Genomic DNA, 19270 nt, shown 5'->3' on the forward strand with positions numbered 1-19270 from the left:
AATGCACCACCTTTTTCTGATTATTTCTCTTTTTCTCTCTCTCTCTCTCCCTACTAATGTATTCACTAGCGAGTCTTTTCTGGTGCCTGTTCGGGACCCAGAGTAGCCTCCGAAAGGTTGCAACCTCGTGCTGGTTAAAAGGAGATGGAACACTTGACCCGGGATTGTAAGTTTGGGCTGTTTCTTGCAAAGCGAAATGTTTGATAAGGAAGTGAAACAGGGCGAGGGGAGACAATACCACCAGCCCAAAACTCCTGCCAGTGGTCTATTCTATACACACATACACACACACACTCCTGTCGGGGTCTACAATCTCTATACACACAACCACACTCCTGCCAGGGTCTACTCTCTACACACACATGCAAACACACTCCTGTCTGGGTCTACTCTCTCTATACACACACACACACACTCCTGCAGGGTCTAGTCTCTACACACACACAAACACATACACACAATCACACTCCTGCGAGGTCTACTCTCTACACACACACACAAACACACACACACATATACACAAACCCATTCCTGTGGGGTTTACTCTCTCTATACACACAACCACACTCCTGCCAGGGTCTACTCTCTACACACACACAAACACACACATACAAACACACTCCTGTCAGGGTGTACTCTCTCTATACACACAACCACACTCCTGTCGAGGTCTACTCTCTACACACACACAACTACACACACACACACACACACACACTTCTGTCGGGGTCTACTCTCTACACACACACACACACACAAACACACTCCCACTGGTGGTCTACTTACACACACACAGAGGCAAACATACTCCTGCTGGAGGTCTACTACACACACACAAACACACTCCTGTCAGGGTCTACTCTCTCTACACACACAAACACATTCCTGCCGGTCCTCTACTACAGTGTTTCCCAACCTTGGCAACTTGAAGATATTTGGACTTCAACTCCCAGAATTCCCCAGCCAGCTGGCTGGGGAATTCTGGGAGTTAAAGTCCAGATATCTCCAAGTTGCCAAGGTTGGGAAACACTGCTCTACTCCACACACACAAACACACTCCTGTTTGGTTCTACTCTCTGCAAACAGAGAGGAACACATTCCTGCCGGCGGTCTATTACACACACATCCTCACATTCACAAACCCGGCTGCAACACAGCCATGCAAGCGAAGACCCTGGTGCAACGAGAGCTCCTTTCTCCTCTACACCCCCCCACCCACCCACCCCGCCGCCCCTCGCTACTCCCACTCCTCCACGGATCACACGGACTTCTAGCCCGGCCGAAGCGGACGATGGGCGGCCAAGGAGGGTCGCCCAGCCACCCAGCGGCTTTACGGGGCGCGCGCGCGCATCAACCTGCCATTCCGTCCCACTCACGAGCCCCCTCCCCGCCCCTCTCCCGCAGCCCCCGCCATGAGGCGCAGCCTCCCGGAGCAGCCAATCCGGAGCCGGGGTGGGCGTGGCCAGCCTCTGCCCAGCTGAATGAGCCCGGGCTCCCTGGAGGGGGACGGCGACAGTGTGCCGAGGAAGCCGGGCAGCCGCTTCGGAAGGTCCCGGCCGGGCAATCAAGTCAGGGGGCGGGTGGGTGGGGGAGAGGGAGAGAAGCGCCAAGCCCGGGATTGGCTCCCTCTTTTTTTTTCCTCCTCTTCCTCTCGGCTGCCTTCAGCCCTTTTGGCCGCCTTGCCTTTCTTTTCCTCTTTCTCCTTCCTCCCTTTGAGCCGCGCTTCACTTCTTTTTTTTGCAACTCGCCCCAAAGAAGAACCAAGGTCGGAGAACTGTTGGGAACTGCGCGGACTGTTGGGATCCACCGCCGGGCACGGGGATCCGGAGCCGGGAGGAGGAAGGGCGAGGCGGCCCGGGGGAAGGGGAAGCGGGGGCTCCCGCAGCGAGCCGCCACCCGCGTCCCGAGCCGCCCGAGCGCTCGCCCTCTCCGCCTCCACTCCCGGCGCCGTTGACCAGCCACTCGTCCCACCATGAAGCCGGCGCTTTGGCTCGCTTGGACCTTCGCCCTCAGCTGCTGGGCGCACGCAGGTACCGGGGTTGCTTGGGGGGCGATCGGAGAAGTTGCTCTGGATGGGGGGGGCAGAGCAGGTGGGGAACCCCCCCATACACACACACACAGTTGTGGGTCAGAAGACTTGGCCAAGACAGCCCCTACATACACACACCCTCCTCCTCCACCTTCGTCCCTTGTTGGTTACCTGAAAGTAGCCAACAGCGTTGCAAGTTCTTCTAGGAAAGGAATAGTTGTTTTTGTGGGGTGGGGGGAGTTCTTCGGAGAGGGGCGGCATACAAATCTAATAAATTATTATTATTATTATTATTATTATTATTATTATTATTATTATTATTATTATTATCATCATAATTATTTTATTATTATTATCATCATCATTATTTTATTATTATTATTATCATATTATTATTATTATTATTATTATTATTATTATTATTATTATTATTACTATTATTATACGATCGCAGGGGAGGGTCCGCTGCAAGGCGGGCAGGGGGAGAAAAATGCTGTCTAAGGCTCCAGGACGGTGCGGTTCAGTGGTTAGAGCCCAAAGGAGGCATCAGCCCCTTGTAGCATCCTTCCTTTGGGTAGGAAGGGAAGGAGGCAGGGATGGACTGACCGAGGAGGGAGGATTTGGGTGGGTGGGAGAGAAGGTTCCGTCCCAATTCCGCCCGCCAGCCTTGAAGCATGCATGTGCCGTGCGTATGACCTTGAGGAGAAAAACTCGCTGGAGGTACGGCGTGACTCCCTCCCACGCGGGAGAGAGGGAGGGAGGGAGAAGGAGGAGGAGACGATGGGCTTCCGCGCAAGCCCCCTGCAAGACAGAGAGAGGGGTGTTGGGGGGGTCTTCTTCTCCCTTCTCCCTCCACCCGCTCACCTTCCATCCCCACCCCATAGATGGGAGTTTCCATCTCCGCAGAAGAGAGGGTCTTTGGGGGTAAGAATGGGGGGCGGCGTGGAATGGACCTCCTTGAGAGCTCTGCAGGTGAGGGGAGAGGTCCAACTCCAGGTCGCTGTTAATATTTTTTTTAAAAGTCTTTGGGATGGGGAGGGGGCGTGCGTGGGTCAGGGTTGAGCTGGTGGCCTCCCTCCCTCCTTCCCTCGGACAGACTCCCCCTCGCGGTTAACCTTGAGACGCTACCTCCGAGAGGCAGGCGCAGCTCCGGCGCGCCCTTCCCCAGCCGCCTGTGCCAGCCGGCCCCCACCCACCCACCCACCCACCCATCATATCTGTAGTGGTGTTTTTTTTCTCTCCCCATCGCGTTGTCATTCAGGGGCCGTTTCAATCCGTTTGCTACGGGCTTTTTCCCTTAGAAATTGAAGGCATGGTGACATTGGGGGTCCGTGTCCCATAACTCTTTCTTTCTCTCCTTCCCGCCCCCCAGCGCACTACTCTGCTTAAAAGGCCTTCACTCACACACACACACACACACACACACACACACACACACACACACAATTTCATATCCAGGGCATAAAGGTGTGAAGCAGCCTTCTCCAACCTAGTGCCCCCCAGATGTGTTAGTTTATGGACACCCACCCACCTCCTCGTCCCTGCCTGGGAATGTCCTTAGCAGCTCTGTCGGCCTTCCCCTTCGGATCCCCCTTGACAAATTAGGTTTCTTCCTTTGCCATTGCGCCATCCCTGGGTGAAGCGCACTCTGCACATGCCCAGATGCTGTACTTTGTATACCCTTCAGCTGATACAAACTCTGGGGGAGGGAGGGGGGCAGCCAGCCTCCCTCCTTCGGTATGCCAATTCCCCACCATTGCTCTGCCTTGACTTGGGATGAGTCCCATAGATGGGCGGGATGGATGTGCAACATGGGAGCAGAATCCCGCCTGAGTTTTGTTCTCCTGGACATAGAGGAGAATGCAAAAGAGGTTCGGCCCCCTTTTTTGGCTGCTGACCCACAATGTGCTCATTTTGGGGGGAGGGAAGCTGCGTTTGCAAACCTCTGTCTCTCCCCCCCCCCCCCTTGATGGGAAGAGCTACAACCAGGCGAGAGAGGGAGGGAGGGAGAGAGAGAACAATAGTGACTCTTGCCTCTGCAGCCGAGGGGCCGGGCGGGCGGGTGGGTGGTGGAAGTCGGAGAGCTGCCTTCTTTCTCCTTTGCAAACAAGGCTGCCTTCTCCCCTTCCCCTGCAGCCGGCACGCCAAGGCTGCCCCCGGGCAGGGTCAGCCTGGCAGAGGAGCCCAGGGAGGAGCCCGGTCGATTGGGGGGGACGACGACGGAAGAGACGCCTCTTCTAAGAGAAAAAGACCTCCAAAAGGGGCTTGTCCAGTCCGCAGTGCAGCCACCACCAAAGGTGCACCTGCTAAACTTATCCCTGTCATGCGGGCTTGCAACTCTTAAAGGCGCAGCGGCCCTTTTAAGCGGGACGGAGAAAGCAGCGGCGGCGGCAGCACGGGGTCGGGGGAAGCTGTTTTCCCGTCCCCTAGGCTGGGTGTCTCTGCTGTCAGATGCCTTAGTGACAAGAGAGGGGAGTGTAGAAAGATGCCCCCCCGGGCGGTGGGGAAGAGTTAAGGGGGTCAGGAGGCGTGGGGAGAGGAGGACAGAGTTCACACTTACATGCCTGGCTTAATCCGGCTGCCCTGTGGCTACAAGTTCCTTTGCGGTAACACTAATGGTTGCTGAGTGGCTGCGATGCTCTTTATCCCGGGGTGCCTGCGCCTCGCTGGAACAGGGGGGGTGGGTGGAGAAAGCAGCAAGAGGGGGCGACTCTTTTAATGATAATATCTCTTGAGCAATAGCTAGAGGCAGCCTGCGGAATATAGCAGCCTAACAGGCTGCCGGTGTGGAAGGGGGAGACAAGGCGATACAAAGGCTAATTTCCAAAGGGTGCCGCCTCTTCTGAGCCCTACAGTTAACAAAAGTGGATTGTACCTGTATATTGGAATGGGTGCTCTTTGGACCCGCCAAGAACTCTGTGTCATCCGAAAGCTTGCCTAAAATACAGCATCCTCCCTTGGTTGCAGGCTGCTGATGGGTTTACCTTACACAGCAAAAACCAGTTACCTTAAGGGAATGGAGACCACAAGGAGATTGAGCAACTCGGGGTTATTGCATGCAAGGTTCAGAAGTAAGACAAGAAAATCTGACACTTTTAGTTACATGATATAGGTATATAGGAAAAATGCATATTTTGGGACGTCTTCTCAATGTCGTCTTCTCAATGTCGCCTCTTCCGAGTCCTGCAATTAACAAAAGTGGATTATTAAGTTGTTAGATGTGTGCTTGTTGGACCTGTAAAAGCAGTGTTTCCCAACCTTGGCCACTTGAAGGAATCTGGACTTCAACTCCCAGAATTCCCCACCCAGAATTTGCTGGCTGGGGAATTCTGGGAGTTGAAGTCCAGGTACCTTCAAGTGGCCAAGGTTGGGAAACACTGCTGTAAAGAACTCTGTGTCATCCGAAAGCTTGCCTAAGATATGGCACCCTCACTTGGTTACATGCAGCCGATGTATTTACCCCTCGCGTTTCCCAGAATTAACTTCAAGTTTGGGCAGGAGGCCGAAAAGGCCACTAAATGAAGGAAGTGGTCTATTCGGGTGGCTGGGATCACCTGCCAAGATGGATCTGTGTCGTCATGTCCACTTGATCGCTGTTGTTCTTCAGACTTCTTTGCCAGTGTGGCATACACACAAGCCAGCCACTGGTTCCCTGAGGAACGTACTGTGTGCACATCATACATGAAATCTAATGACTGGGTTAATCCATTTTTTCTGAATTTGCACAATAAGTTGAACGGTCGGGCTGCGTTTGTGTCTCGCACTAAGCTAATCGACACCAACAAGCAAACAAATTTTAAGTTGGGGCATTGTGCAAATACCAGCACCCCTGTTTTTAATGTATCTTGGGTTAATCTAACTATTAGATTTGTTATTATATATTGTTTTTATCATTGCTGTAAGCCGCCCCGAGTCTATGGAGAGGCATACAAATCTAATAAATAATAATAATAATAATAATAATAATAATAATAATAATAATAATAATAGTAATAAATCTATGATGGCAGCGTGGCAGTGATAAACCTGGTTCTCTGAATTTTTCTGCTTGGCAAAGGTTTGGAAAAAATATTTTAAAGCAAGGATTGTTGGTCAAAGGAAGCCTGTGACCTAGTAGGTTATTCTTGGTTGGCCTTGGTGGATCTCTTGAAGTAGCTACAATGATCTTCTTAGCGCTACGTAGGTAGGGGGATATGCCCACATTCTACCAAGCCTAGAAGACCTCAACAACCAATAATTGGATCATTTGCTTGGTCTTGTCTTAGCATGTGGTGTGAATCGAACCACAGTTCATGACTTAATGCTTTGTGGGTAGATTCAGCAGGGTTTGTCTGGAGAAAAAAAAAGCCTATAATTTAGCATAATGGTTTTAATTAAGCCACATTGTCAGATGTATTTTCCATATCGCATCCCGATATGTCTGTATGTGTACGCAGAAGTTTGAATAGGTTTCAATAAGGCTTTCTCGGTGGTGGGGCGTGTCCCAGCACCCCTCTGCTGCCCTCCAGAAATGCCCGGAATTTTGCAATTCCAAAACTTGGGAATTCTCATAATAACTCTAGTCTTGACCATATCAGGGCTTGGAGAAACCAGGTTAATTAGGACAGGTTGATCTGCGCAACTGCGGGCTTAAGGTAACCTTGTCCACTGAGATGGTCAGAATCGTAGGTCAGGGTATTTGTCGTGGTGCCAAGATAGAGAGTTATGACGTACGACAGCTGAATGCTTTTCGAGGGGAGACCTATAACAGAGAACATGTTTCTTCTGAGAGGAGCAAAAACCCACCCACTACGATGGATGCGGTTGTGGAGTTTCTTGTAAAATGTTCCGAAAACGCTCATGGCAAGTACACAAGCCGATTATTTGGTTTCTCCCACAATAAAATAAACGGTGGTGAGTGGGGTTTGGGCAACTACCACCGTACATAAGCCACTACCCACCCGAACGGATCAAGTTAAGCCCTAATCAAGCTGTTGTATAATTACATCTTGGTAGATCTTCACCTGACCGAATGAAATTGCAGCATGGACGCAACGGTTATTTCAAAAAGCCCGTCTCGTTGGGTAACCTAGAATAAGCCACCCTTTTATTTATTTATTTATTTATTTATTTATTTATTAGATTTGTATGCCGCCCCTCTCCATAGACTCGGGGCGGCTCACAACAGCAATAGAACAATTCATAGCAAATCTAATAATTTAAAAACATTTAAAAAACCCATTATTCATCAGACATACATACAAACATACCATACATAAATTGCATAGGCCCAGGGGAGATGTCTCAATTGCCCCATGCCTGAGGGCAGAGGTGGGTTATAAGGCAAGGAGGGTGGGGGCAGTTCTAATCTCCGGGGGGAGCTGGTTCCAGAGAGTCGGGGCTGCCACAGAGAAGGCTCTTCCCCTGGGACCTGCCAAACGACATTGTTTAGTTGACGGGACCCGGAGAAGGCCAACTTTGTGGGACGTAGTTTCAAGTTTCAAGTTTTATTGGATTTATATGCCGCCCCTCTCCGAAAACTCGGGGCGGCTAACAACAATCATGAACAATATACAATAAAATCCAATACTAAAAGCAAATTAAAACCCCTTAATTTATAAAAACCAAACATACATACAAACATACCATGTATATGTAATCAGTCACTGGGATTCGTGCAGCAGAGGGCGGTCCCGGAGATATTCTGATCCGATGCCGTTTTATTTTCCCCATACGCCTCCTTCCTACACCCCACCACACCCAAGTCCTCCTCCGTTCCTCTCTGCAAAAGATCTTGTGCAGGGATATTGCAGGAAAGGAGGCCAAGAAAGCCATGTGATCCAAGCTTCATCCTCTGTTACCATGTGTTACGGTACCCATGGAAGTGGGGTGGGGGGAGAAATGGTGCTTTGGTTGCATGGGTTGAGCCTTGCCACGTTGGCATTTTTCCTTCTCCCCACGGATACCTCTGGGTTTGTGCCTACGGTTCCCCCACCCTATCTGCTCATGCGGTATAAATACAAAATAAGATACACTGGGTGTATCGTTGTCGAACCATTCCCGTTCCCCCCCCTCCCTCCATCCTCTAGAGCAGTGTTTCCCAACCTTGGCTACTTGAAGAGATCTGGACTTCAACTCCCAGAATTCCCCAGCCAGCGAATGCAAACACAAACACAAACCCACTTCTGCCGGTCCTCTACTACACACATACACACTGCTGCTGGGTTCTACTCTCTGCACACACACAGAAACACATTCCTGCCGGTCCTCTACTACAGTGTTTCCCAACCTTGGCAACTTGAAGATATTTGGACTTCAATCATGGGCTTTCCCAAATATGCCCATGTTACACCAACACTCCGCAGTCTGCATTGGTTGCCGATCAGTTTCCGGTCACAATTCAAAGTGTTGGTTATGACCTATAAAGCCCTTCGTGGCATCGGACCAGAATATCTCAGGGACCGCCTTCTGCTGCATGAATCCCAGCGACCAGTTAAGTCCCACAAAGTGGGTCTTCTCCGGGTCCCGTCAACTAAACAATGCGACTTGGCAGGACCCAGGGGAAGAGCCTTCACTGTGGCGGCCCCGGCCTTCTGGAACCAACTCCCCCCCGGAGATTAGAATTGCCCCCACCCTCCTTGCCTTTCGTAAGCTACTTAAAGCCCACCAGGCATGGGGGAATTGAGATACTCTTTCCCCCTAGGCCTTTACAATTTTATGCATGGTATGTCTGTATGTATGTTTGGTTTTTATATTAATGGGTTTTTAATCGTTCTTACTATTGGATTATTATTGTATGCTGTGTTATTATTGCTGTTAGCCGCCCCGAGTCTCCGGAGAGCGGCGGCATACAAATCCAATAAATAAATAAATAAACTCCCAGAATTCCCCAGTCAGCAAATGCTGGCTGGGGAATTCTGGGAGTTGAAGTCCAGACTTCTTCAAGTAGCCAAGGTTGGGAAACACTGCCCTAGATTAATCTTCCCCTGTGCTTCAGTGTGCTCAATGCAGACCACGATAGAGAGAGATTTTATTTATTTATTTATTCATTCATTCATTCATTCATTCATTCATTCATTTATTTATTTATTTATTTATTAGATTTGTATGCCGCTCCTCTCCGCAGACTCGGGGCGGCTAAATAAAGCAAAGGGAAGCGAAGATAAATAAAGCGAAAGAAAACGACCTCTTTCTCTCCCCCCTCCCACCTGGTAAAATCCAACTGGCTCTACAAATGATAGAAAAGGATTATTCTCTCTCTCTCTCTCTCTGTCCCTGCATATATAAAAATGATTTTCAAATGCAGCCATCTCATTGAGAAGCTGTGTGACTGAAATTTGGCAGGCGCAAAAGCTGGCCTAAGGGATGTGCCTTCTGTTGTCTCGGTGGAAATCCACTCAAATTTGCAGTGATCTCAAGTTGGCAAAGTTGCAAGGAGAGCATTTATCTGAATACTAATGCCCTCTGCCTTGCCTGTATTAAGCTATGCAAATGACGCTTCCCCGTTGCCTATCGCTGACACAGGCTTGGCAGGGGGAAGGGAGGGGAAGGGAAGGGAGAGAGCCGGCCAGCAACACCAGGGGAGGGTGGAGAAAGGAAAGGGGAGCCCAAAAGGCTCCTTGTAGGAAGCTGACCCAAAAAATGATCATCGGTGTGCCGTAGAACTAAAAATAAGCCCTAAACATTGCCGTAACTCAAGGTGATCTTTTTAAACACCTCTTTGGACGTTGGGACGATGGGCGTGTTGTCATTTCTCCCCTCGTGCACATCCACAAACACCCACAGACACACAAGTACACTGCCACGCACATCATTTCAAATAACCAATTATCGAACGGCAGAGAGAGAGAAGCTATTCAAGCGGCTTGGCCCGTTTCAGCTCCGAGAATGAGAAATTCATGCTTTCCGGATGTGGCACTACAACGATTCCCAGCCTCCTAAGCTGGCACCATGTTAAGGGAGGATTCCTGGAAGGTCCCTTTGACTAACAGATACAGTGATACCTTGTCTTACAAACTTAATTGGTTCCGGGACGAGGTTCTTAAGGTGAAAAGTTTGTAAGACGAAACAATGTTTCCCATAGGAATCAATGGAAAAGCGATTAATGCGTGCAAGCCCAAAACTCACCCCTTTTGCCAGCCGAAGCGCCCGTTTTTGCGCTGCTGGGATTCTCCTGAGGCTCCCCTCCATGGGAAACCCCACCTCTGGACTTCTGTGTTTTTGCGATGCTGCAGGGGAATCCCAGCATTGCAAAAACGAGCGCTTCGCTGGCAACGGAAGTTTGGTGGTGGGGTTTCCCAGCGAAGGGAGTATCAGTGAAGTCGTAGCATTGCAAAAACACTGAAGTCCTCGAAACCCCACCTCCGGACCTCTGTGTTTTTGCAATGATGCGATTTCACTGAGGCTTCCCTCGCTGGGAAACCCCACCTCAGGACTTCTGTTGCCAGCAAAGCGCCCGTTTTTGCACTGCTGGGATTCCTCTGCTGGGATTCCCCTGCAGCATCGCAAAAACACAGAAGTCCGGAGGTGGGGTTTCCCATGGAGGGGAACCTCAGGGGAATCCTAGCAGCGCAAAAACAGGTGCTTCGCTGGCAACAGAAGTCCAGAGGCGGGGCATCCTAGCGGTGGCGGTGGGTTTGTAAGGTGAAAATAGTTTGTAAGAAGAGGCAAAAAAATCTTAAACCCCGGGTTTGTATCTCGATAAGTTTGTATGGCGAGGCGTTTGTAAGACGAGGTATCACTGTATTACTGATTTGTTTGTTTTGTCAAGGACATATTGGTGGTATACTTCATGGTTCATATTTCACGGGTTCGCTATTTCACGGGTTTTCAAAGGGGGCTTAAATCCATTAAACCCATTGAAAACTTTACATCTATTAAAAATTCATAAAAATTCTTCTACAGTTTCCGGTCACAATTCAAAGTGTTGGTCATGACCTTTAAAGCCCTACATGGCATTGGACCAGATTACCTCTGGAACCGCCTGCTACCACAAGAATCCCAGCGACCGATGAGGTCCCACAGAGTTGGCCTTCTCCGGGTCCCGTCGACCAAACAATGTCGTTTGGCGGGCCCCAGGGGAAGAGCCTTCTCTGTGGCGGCCCCGGCCCTCTGGAACCAACTCCCCCAGGAGATTAGAACTTCCCCCACCCTCCCTGTCTTTCATAAACTACTCAAGACTCATTTATACCGCCAGGCATGGGAGAGTTGAGATAGCCCTTCCCCCTAGGCCATTACAAGTTATGCATGGTATGTTTGTGTGTATGTTTGGTTTTATAATAGGAGTTTTAGTTGTTTTTTATTATTGGATTGTACATGTTGTTTTTATTATTGTTGTTAGCCGCCCCGAGTCTACGGAGAGGGGTGGCCTACAAATCCAATAAATTATTATTATTATTATTATTATTATTACTACTACTACTATTATTATTATTATTATTATTATTATTATTATTATTATTATTATTATTATTATTACTGTACTCTATTAAAGAAACTGGTAGGATATCATATGTAGTCCAAGCTGAGAAACATTATAGAATGGCTGTTTAATGCAAAGGGTGGGTTTTTAAAGTCCAAATACTTGTTAAATACATTAAAAAAAATATTTCCTCTGCTTCATGGAAATTCGTTTTTCACAAGTGGTCTTGGAACACATCCCCCACGAAAAACCAGGGATCACTGTAATAATATTTATATACATGATACTAGTAAAAAGGAAACATTAGGGCAGGGGACGGAAGGCACTCTGGGGCACAGATTAACCGAGTTGGAAGAGTCCTTGGCCGGTGCCTAAGCAGGAGACCATACATCTGCTTCTGCCTAGGATCGAACTCACAACCTGATTGTGATGCAAGAGCTCCACCTCTAGGCCACAGCAGTTGGTCTTAGCAGCTGACTTATTTTATTTATTTGTTGGTTGGTTTGTTTTGTCAAGTGAAGATATGATGATACAGTGGTACCTCTACTTAAGAACTTCATTCGTTCCGTGACCAGGTTCTTAAGTAGAAAAGTTTGTAAGTAGAAGCATTTTTTCCCATAGGAATCAATATAAAAGCAAATAATGCGTGCAAACCCATTAGGAAAGAAATAAAAGCTCGGAATTTGGGTGGGAGGAGGAAGAGGAAGAAGAGGAGGAGGACAGTCGCTGCGCAGAGCAAAGGGAGTGTTTCTTTTCTCTCTGGGCATTGGCAGAGGTTTATTCCCTCTCCAAGCGCCCAGAGAGGAAAATGCTTCGTTCGCTCTGGACTGCCAAAGCCTCCTTAAGCGCCACCGAAAGGCTCCTCTGGCAGCCCAGAAAAGCCCGAAATGGCCGGGATTAAAGGGGGAATGACAGGAAACTGGCCAGGCCTTCATGCCGCTCTCAAATTTCCTAGAAATTTTTTCTGGACTCAGGTTCTTAAGTAGAAAATGGTTCTTTAGAAGAGGCAAAAAAAATCTTGAACACCCGGTTCTTATGTAGAAAAGTTCTTAAGAAGAGGCGTTCTTAAGTAGAGGTACCACTTTAAGATACATGATAATAGTAAAAGTCAAAAATTTGAAAAATGACTATTAGAAATAATAATATTCAATTACATACAACTAGTAAAAATAAAGAACATTAAGGAGAGGTAGGAAGGGGATAGAAGGCACGCTAGTGCACTTATGCACGTCCCTTCCAGACCTCTTAGGAATTGGGAGAGGTCAACAGTGGAGAGTCTAAGGGTAAAGTTTTGGGGCTTAGGTGATGATACTACAGAGTCTGGTAGTGAGTTCCATGCATCAACTACTCGGTTACCGAAGTCGTATTTCCTGCAGTCGAGTTTGGAGCGGATTACATTTGTATCTGTTGTGTGCTCATGTGTTGTGATTGAAGCTGAAGTAGTCATTGACAGGTCGTTCCACTAAGGAGATGGCATGGGGCGACGTCTTCCCAAGTTCCCGTCAACAATGATAGGGGGACATTCTCTGGGAGTTGAGGCTCTCCAGATATCTGTAGGAAGATTTAGTGAGAGGGTTCCATAGATCAGGGGTCTCCAACCTTGGCCATTTTATGATTTGTGGACTTCAATTCCCAGAATTCCTCAGCCAGCCGGCTGGCTGAGGAATTCTGGGAATTGAAGTCCACAAGTCATAAAAGTGGCCAAGACTGGAGACTGCTGCCATAGATCGCCCTTTAGAGTAACCTGCCAGAAGTATTGGAATCCTCTTCCAAGAGATGCTTCTAATGAATCAAGTTAGAAACCAATGAACAAAACCTCAGAGAAAGCTTTCTGGATCAGAACAAATTAGATTCATCTTATTTCGGCCTCCTGGGTTTTTTTCCTCACTGAAACCAGAGTATTTATTAATTACATTATATTCCCTTGCCTTTCTCCAGGGGGTTCAAGATTGTGTTCACCAGGGATGGCCAGAAGGTAGATCAAGCTCTGTTGTTAGACCTCCATGTGACTTGCAAAATGGATCGTATGGGGGAGGGATTTTGACTCCCACTTTTTTCACAACTGTCACAACGAAGAGCATGCACCCCTCTCAGATTAGGCTGCGGACGTGAAAGTAAGTCAGAAAGAAAGGAAGTAGGGGTCCAAGATGGTGGTGAAATCTAAAAACATTTTCCTACTGGTTCGGTGGGCGTGGCTTGGTGGGCGTGGCTTGGTGTGGTCATGTGGGCATGGCTATGTAGTCAGGTGACGGGGGAGTCAAAAGACAAAAATTCACTTTAACAATGTCCTGCTGGAGCAGGGTTGGACTACATGATCTCCAGGTCTCTTCCAGCCCTGAATTATCTTCTGAAACTAGCAGGCTTTTAGGAAGGGGGAAAGTTCCGAAGCTCAGCTTTGTGTGTGTGTGTGTAACATATTTTTGTTGATAATGAAAAGGGAAAAAGACTAGTATACAGTGTTCTCTCTAAAAAATTTTTGAGGTGGGCGGAAAAGTATAGTGTCTGAGCGGCAGTCCCTTCGGGACTGGGCGACACAGAAATAATAATAAAATTTCCCTCTCGGCTTCTGGGCCGGTTTGGAAAACTCTGAGTTGATGATGATTTTTAAGTGAGCGATTGCTCACCTGCTCAGCTTAGAGGGAACTATGCTAGTATAGATCTATTTCAAGCTATTTTGCTCTCATCAGCTAGACAGACAGACAGACAGATATGGATGGATAGATTCGATAGATAGATAGATAGATAGATAGATAGATAGATAGATAGATAGATAGATAGATAGCATTTTTTTACTACTGATTCTACAAACCAGCACCATTTTTTACTATCGGTTCATGCGAACCGTCCCGAACCGGTAGCATTTCACCTTGGATTGGTTTATTTATCTCTAAATTTGGGGGCCTATCTTTTCTCTACCTAGGGGTATGTGAGTGTGTGTGTGAGAGAGAGAGAGAGAGTCTCAGGAGAAGGGCAGTATAGAAATCGAATAAATAAACAAACACATAGATAGATGATAGTTGGATGGATGGATAGATAGATAGATAGATAGATAGATAGATAGATAGATAGATAGATAGATAGATAGATAAGATGTGATTCCTCTTACCCACCTCTCTTTTGTGGTCACTCCAAACTGGTGAGGCCAGAAAGATGATGGCTGATTCAATGGTCCCAAGGCTAAATTAATATTTCCTCGTTGTGCCCCAATCCTAGGCCATTTCTGCAGTCCTGATTTAGAGCATCTTCATTTTATCACCTAAGCATTGTGGAGGTGAGAGAAGCTGTCCACATTACTGCTTAGTCTGGCAGGGCAATGACAGGGAAATTTGAAAAAAAAAAATGCTCTAAATCTCTAGTGTAGAAATTACTCAATCCTTCCCCAAATGGGCTGTCCTTTATTTTTTAGGTGACATGGGTTGTAGAGCTGGGTGTGTATCCTCAGATCTTGTTCCATCACTGCAGCTGGCAAGGAAAACGCAGCAGTACAGTAGAGAGGAGCCAGTGGCCAAGCTAATGAACTGTTAAGTCTTGGGGTGAAAATATAGAGCACCTGTCTCCTCTCTGGATAGGTGGAGCTGTTCTAAGTCCATTTACACTATCTAAAGCAGCTGCTGCTGCTGGACCAAATAAAGCCCTTATGTTCTGCCCCAGCTAGGGACCACAAAGAACGCACACAAAGTCTGTACAAACTTTAGTTTACTAGTTAAGGACTACTAATGAGCTTTCTTAGTAGTCGTCAAACACAAATACAGTTTAAAGCCGCCTTTTCTGAACACCGGCTGTTAATTCAACTTCATTAACAGCCAGCATGCATCCATGAAATAATAAGTCAATTCTGCGTAAACAGTCTTGTAGATAACAGCGATCTTACACTGGTTGGCAATATGCCCAGAAGCAATTTGCAGGAAAAATGCCAAGAGAAAAAACAAGAGCCGACCTGATGTTCCTGGAGTCAAGATACAAAGGAATAGGAACCAAGTTGTTTCCTGCAAATTGGCTCTTTCGTCATCATCCATCCTAGGCTAGGGAAGTGGCCAATTAGCCCCAAGCCTTATTCCTGAGACCTCCTCCGGAAGAACCATTCCTGCCTTTTGGCATCTCTGCACGCCCGTGCATTGAGAATAGGCTCCTCCTCTTCTTCCTAGTCACTGATGTGATGTGCTGGAGGTTCCAAAGGCCCTACCTCTGGCACCAAGTCCTCTCCAGCCTCCTCACTGTCTAACTGCGGTGTCAGCTGCACAGGCCGCTGGTACATCACCACATCGGCCTCTGTACTGTCGGAATCCGCTATCAGCTGTGTGGGCTGCTGGCGGGCCACAACACTTTATTTCAGATGTTGTGCGCAGTGTGTTTTTTCCCAAGCCTCATTCTCTGTCACAAAGTAATTGTCTGCCCCCTTAATTTCCTGCGGCGGTAAACATTTGGATTGATTTTTAAACACGTCTGGTGAGATGCTTTAAGATAGCCATTGATTATTACCAAGTAAAATTGTTGCAGGAAACAGAGATATTGAATTTTCCCAAGAGGAGGGTGGGGTGGGGGAGATACTGAAGGCTTCAAAAACTGCAATTATTATATGCTTAATGGCCGCTAGATCGATTGGCAGAAGCCCAAAAGATTGGATGATTGCTGAACATAATTTCACAGGGAGTGAAGGATTCAAAAGGTTGGGTCTGGCCTTAGAGCTCCCCTTTTTTTCCAAATCCACAGACTTCATTAGACATACCGATAGAAGCCGCTGAATGTTGGTTATAAATTAATGGCTTGCCACATTATCTATAGAAGGCCTGATGTTTATGGGAACTTGGGGAGGGGTGATTTTCACGAGGGAACTGATGCAGCCACAAAGCGTTCTTTTGAGAGGTGGGTGGGCATAGGGTGTCCTTGAACCTCTCAAAAGAAGGAGGATTGGCCACGCTGGCACAATCTGAGTGGCCAACGTGACATGTTTGTGGGTGAAGGACAAGGGATGTGAAACTCAGATCTAGGTTTCCCAGTGTAGGTGCCAGGATGGCTCTGGAAATAAATTGGAACTTTGAGGAGTACTATGGCTTGGACTCTAATTTAGATGTTACCTGGAACCTTGACACCGAACCTGTTTGATGGCCAAAAGCCCAGCCCAGCCCTGCCCAGTAACACAAACTGGATTCATGACAGTATTTATTTATTTTATTTATTTATTTATTGGATTTGTATGCCGCCCCTCTCTATAGACTCGAGGTGGCTAACAACAATGATAAAAACAGCATGTAACAATCCAATTAATAAAACAACTAAAAACCCTTATTATAAAACCAAACATACACACAAACATACCATGCATAACTTGTAATGGCCTAGGGGGAAGGAATATCTTAACTCCCCCATGCCTGGCAGCATAAGTGAGTCTTGATTAGTTTACGAAAGGCAGGGAGGGTGGGGGCAGTTCTAATCTCCGGGGGGAGTTGGTTCCAGAGGGCCGGGGCCGCCACAGAGAAGGCTCTTATGCTGGGGCCCGCCAAATGACATTGTTTAGTTGACGGGACCCGGAGAAGGCCAACTCTGTGGGACCTTATCAGCCGCTGGGAGGATTTGTGCGGTAGAAGCGGTTCCGGAGGTAATCTGACATAAGGAGAGACTCTTCCTCCAAAGACATGACTTATCCCGGGGCAAACCATCATTTACAACTGTCTCAGTTTTAAGATGCGTGGACCAATTCCCAGAGCTACCTAGGGAATTCTGGCAGTTGTCAGCATCTGAAAGTTGTCAAAGTTGAGAAACATTGGGTTCAAAAAAAAGAGGCAGGTTCAGGACAAAGAAAGGGATATTACTAGGACAGTGGCATTTCTAGATAGTCATCAACGTACGACCACAATAGAAGCCAGAATTTCCGTTACTAAGCCGGGCAAGTGATTCTAAGCAATTTCATCCCCTTTTTTGCCATAGATGTTAAGCAAATCACTGCGGCTGTTAAATGAATCACCTAGTCGTTAAGTGAGACCAGCTTCCTCTTTGCTCATTGGCAGTCAGCTGGGAAGGTCGTAAAATGGGGGTCACGTGGTCCTCAAAACACTGCAGCGATTGTACATACCGTATTTTTCGGAGTATAAGATGTACCTTTTTCCTCCCTAAACGAGGCTGAATATTTGGGTGTATCTTATACTCTAAATATTGATTTTTTTGAAGTGTTTTTTTCCCAGCCCCAACGAGGTGCTAACAATCTTCCCAGCTCTTACCTTGCAGACTTTTTCATTGTTACTCTCTCTGAAAAATGTTTTTCCAGCCCTAAGTCTTCGTAGGCTTTTTTTCATTGCTCTACTTGCTCCGAATAAGTTTCTTTTTAGCCCTAAGCAGGTGCTAACGATCTGCCCAGCATTTACCGGCTTGCAAGCTCTTGCATTGTTACTCTCTCCAAATAAGGTTTTTTAAAGCCCTAACCAGGGAATAAAATAATATGCTGAAACTGCCCAGATTAAGGACACTAGCCAAATGTTTCCCTATTTTCCTCCTCAAAAATTATAAGTGTGTCTTATAGTCCGAAAAATATAGTACATGTCAGTTCCAAGCACCTGGATTTTGATCATGCAACTGTAGAGACACTACAGAAGTTGTAACTGTGAGGACCCATCGTAAGTCACTTTTTCCGTGTCTTGTATGGTCATTAAACAAATGATTTGTAACTTGTCATTTTTAAAAAATGGGTCATGGGTTGGGGCACGATTGTTGCCCCATGTGTGGCACAGATGATTCCAGTGGGATACCACTCCACAAAGTATGGCTTTGACATTTTGGCAGGAGTTCAGATTGGGAATATAGCTCTCCTGCCAAATCAGAATTTTTGCAGAATCTTATAATATGAGTACCAGGTATGCTGGTAGCCTTCGATGACCAGAAATTGTATTCGGTAATGAATGGAACACCATACAATAGAAAGAGCAAGCAGGAGGTAGAGAGATAGATAGTTATATGTTGTGGTTAGCTCTGTCCCAGCTCCTGCCCCGAGGAATGTGGAGGTGGATGTGGGGGAGACATCCACATGCCGCAGGCCTGTTTTGCTCCCAGTAGAATCTGCCGACGAAGTCTCCTCTGACCAAGGAAGCGTGAGTGACAGGGAAGAGGGGAGTCTGGCAGACAGCCCAGGAGGAGATCAGTCATCTGTATCATCCCTGGATTCTGAACAAGAATTAATGACACATCCACGCATGCGTAGAGCGATGCATAGGAGATTATTACAAGAGAAAATGAGGCCACCTGTGGTTGGGTGTGGCTGCTGTAATTAGTGCTACAGATAAAAGTGTAGCTTAGTGTTTTAGCCACATGGCAGTTTATCTGATTCATTGTTTCATCAATATCGTGGTTTTTGTGCTGTTCTAGATTGTGTGTGGACTCTCTGGACTTTAGAATTGGACTCAATTTCCCAGTTATTGGGTGAGCAATTGGACTGCATTTAACCTGTGCCTTGTGTGTACCAGAAAATCCCTTTGACATTTAAAAAGGGAGCTGAACTTTTGGGTTTTCCTTTTATCGTGTGGTGTGTGTCTTCCTGGACTAATTACCCTGTAATTACGGGCGGTTGAGACACACCAGCAGAACAGTTATATATGCTTCCTCTATCTGTGGTTTGATTTCTATGCTACTGGGAGAGGTATACAGATGGGAGACTGAAATTACCTGCTATTGGTTTTGCCTCTGCCTATAAAGGGCCTAGGTGTTGTGAGGATCTAAAGAAATCACTTTTCAAAGGGGGAAAGGTCCCTCGGTCTCCATTCCTCTATCAAAATGTTGTGTGTCATACATTGGAATTTGAGATTTGTGGAGCAGGATATAAGAGCCATGGCCGCACAGTGGTCAGAGTGCAGTAC

At 47.2% G+C, this 19270-nt stretch overlaps 2 protein-coding genes across 2 annotated transcripts in view; both read left to right on the forward strand.

Moving 5' to 3' along the window:
* Window positions 1–19270, forward strand: part of LOC139173994 (IgGFc-binding protein-like) — an 842349-nt gene that overhangs the window by 812362 nt on the left and 10717 nt on the right. The window lies entirely within an intron of this gene.
* The window catches only part of KIRREL2 (kirre like nephrin family adhesion molecule 2), an 80145-nt gene continuing 62542 nt past the window's right edge, over window positions 1668–19270 (forward strand). The window contains exon 1 of the mRNA XM_070763990.1: window positions 1668–2030. Within this exon, the coding sequence (XP_070620091.1) occupies window positions 1973–2030 (58 nt within the window). The 5' untranslated portion in view covers window positions 1668–1972. The remainder of the gene's footprint in view (window positions 2031–19270) is intronic.

The sequence above is a fragment of the Erythrolamprus reginae genome, chromosome 11 (assembly GCF_031021105.1).
Source record: "Erythrolamprus reginae isolate rEryReg1 chromosome 11, rEryReg1.hap1, whole genome shotgun sequence".
Taxonomy (NCBI): Eukaryota; Metazoa; Chordata; class Lepidosauria; order Squamata; family Dipsadidae; genus Erythrolamprus; species Erythrolamprus reginae.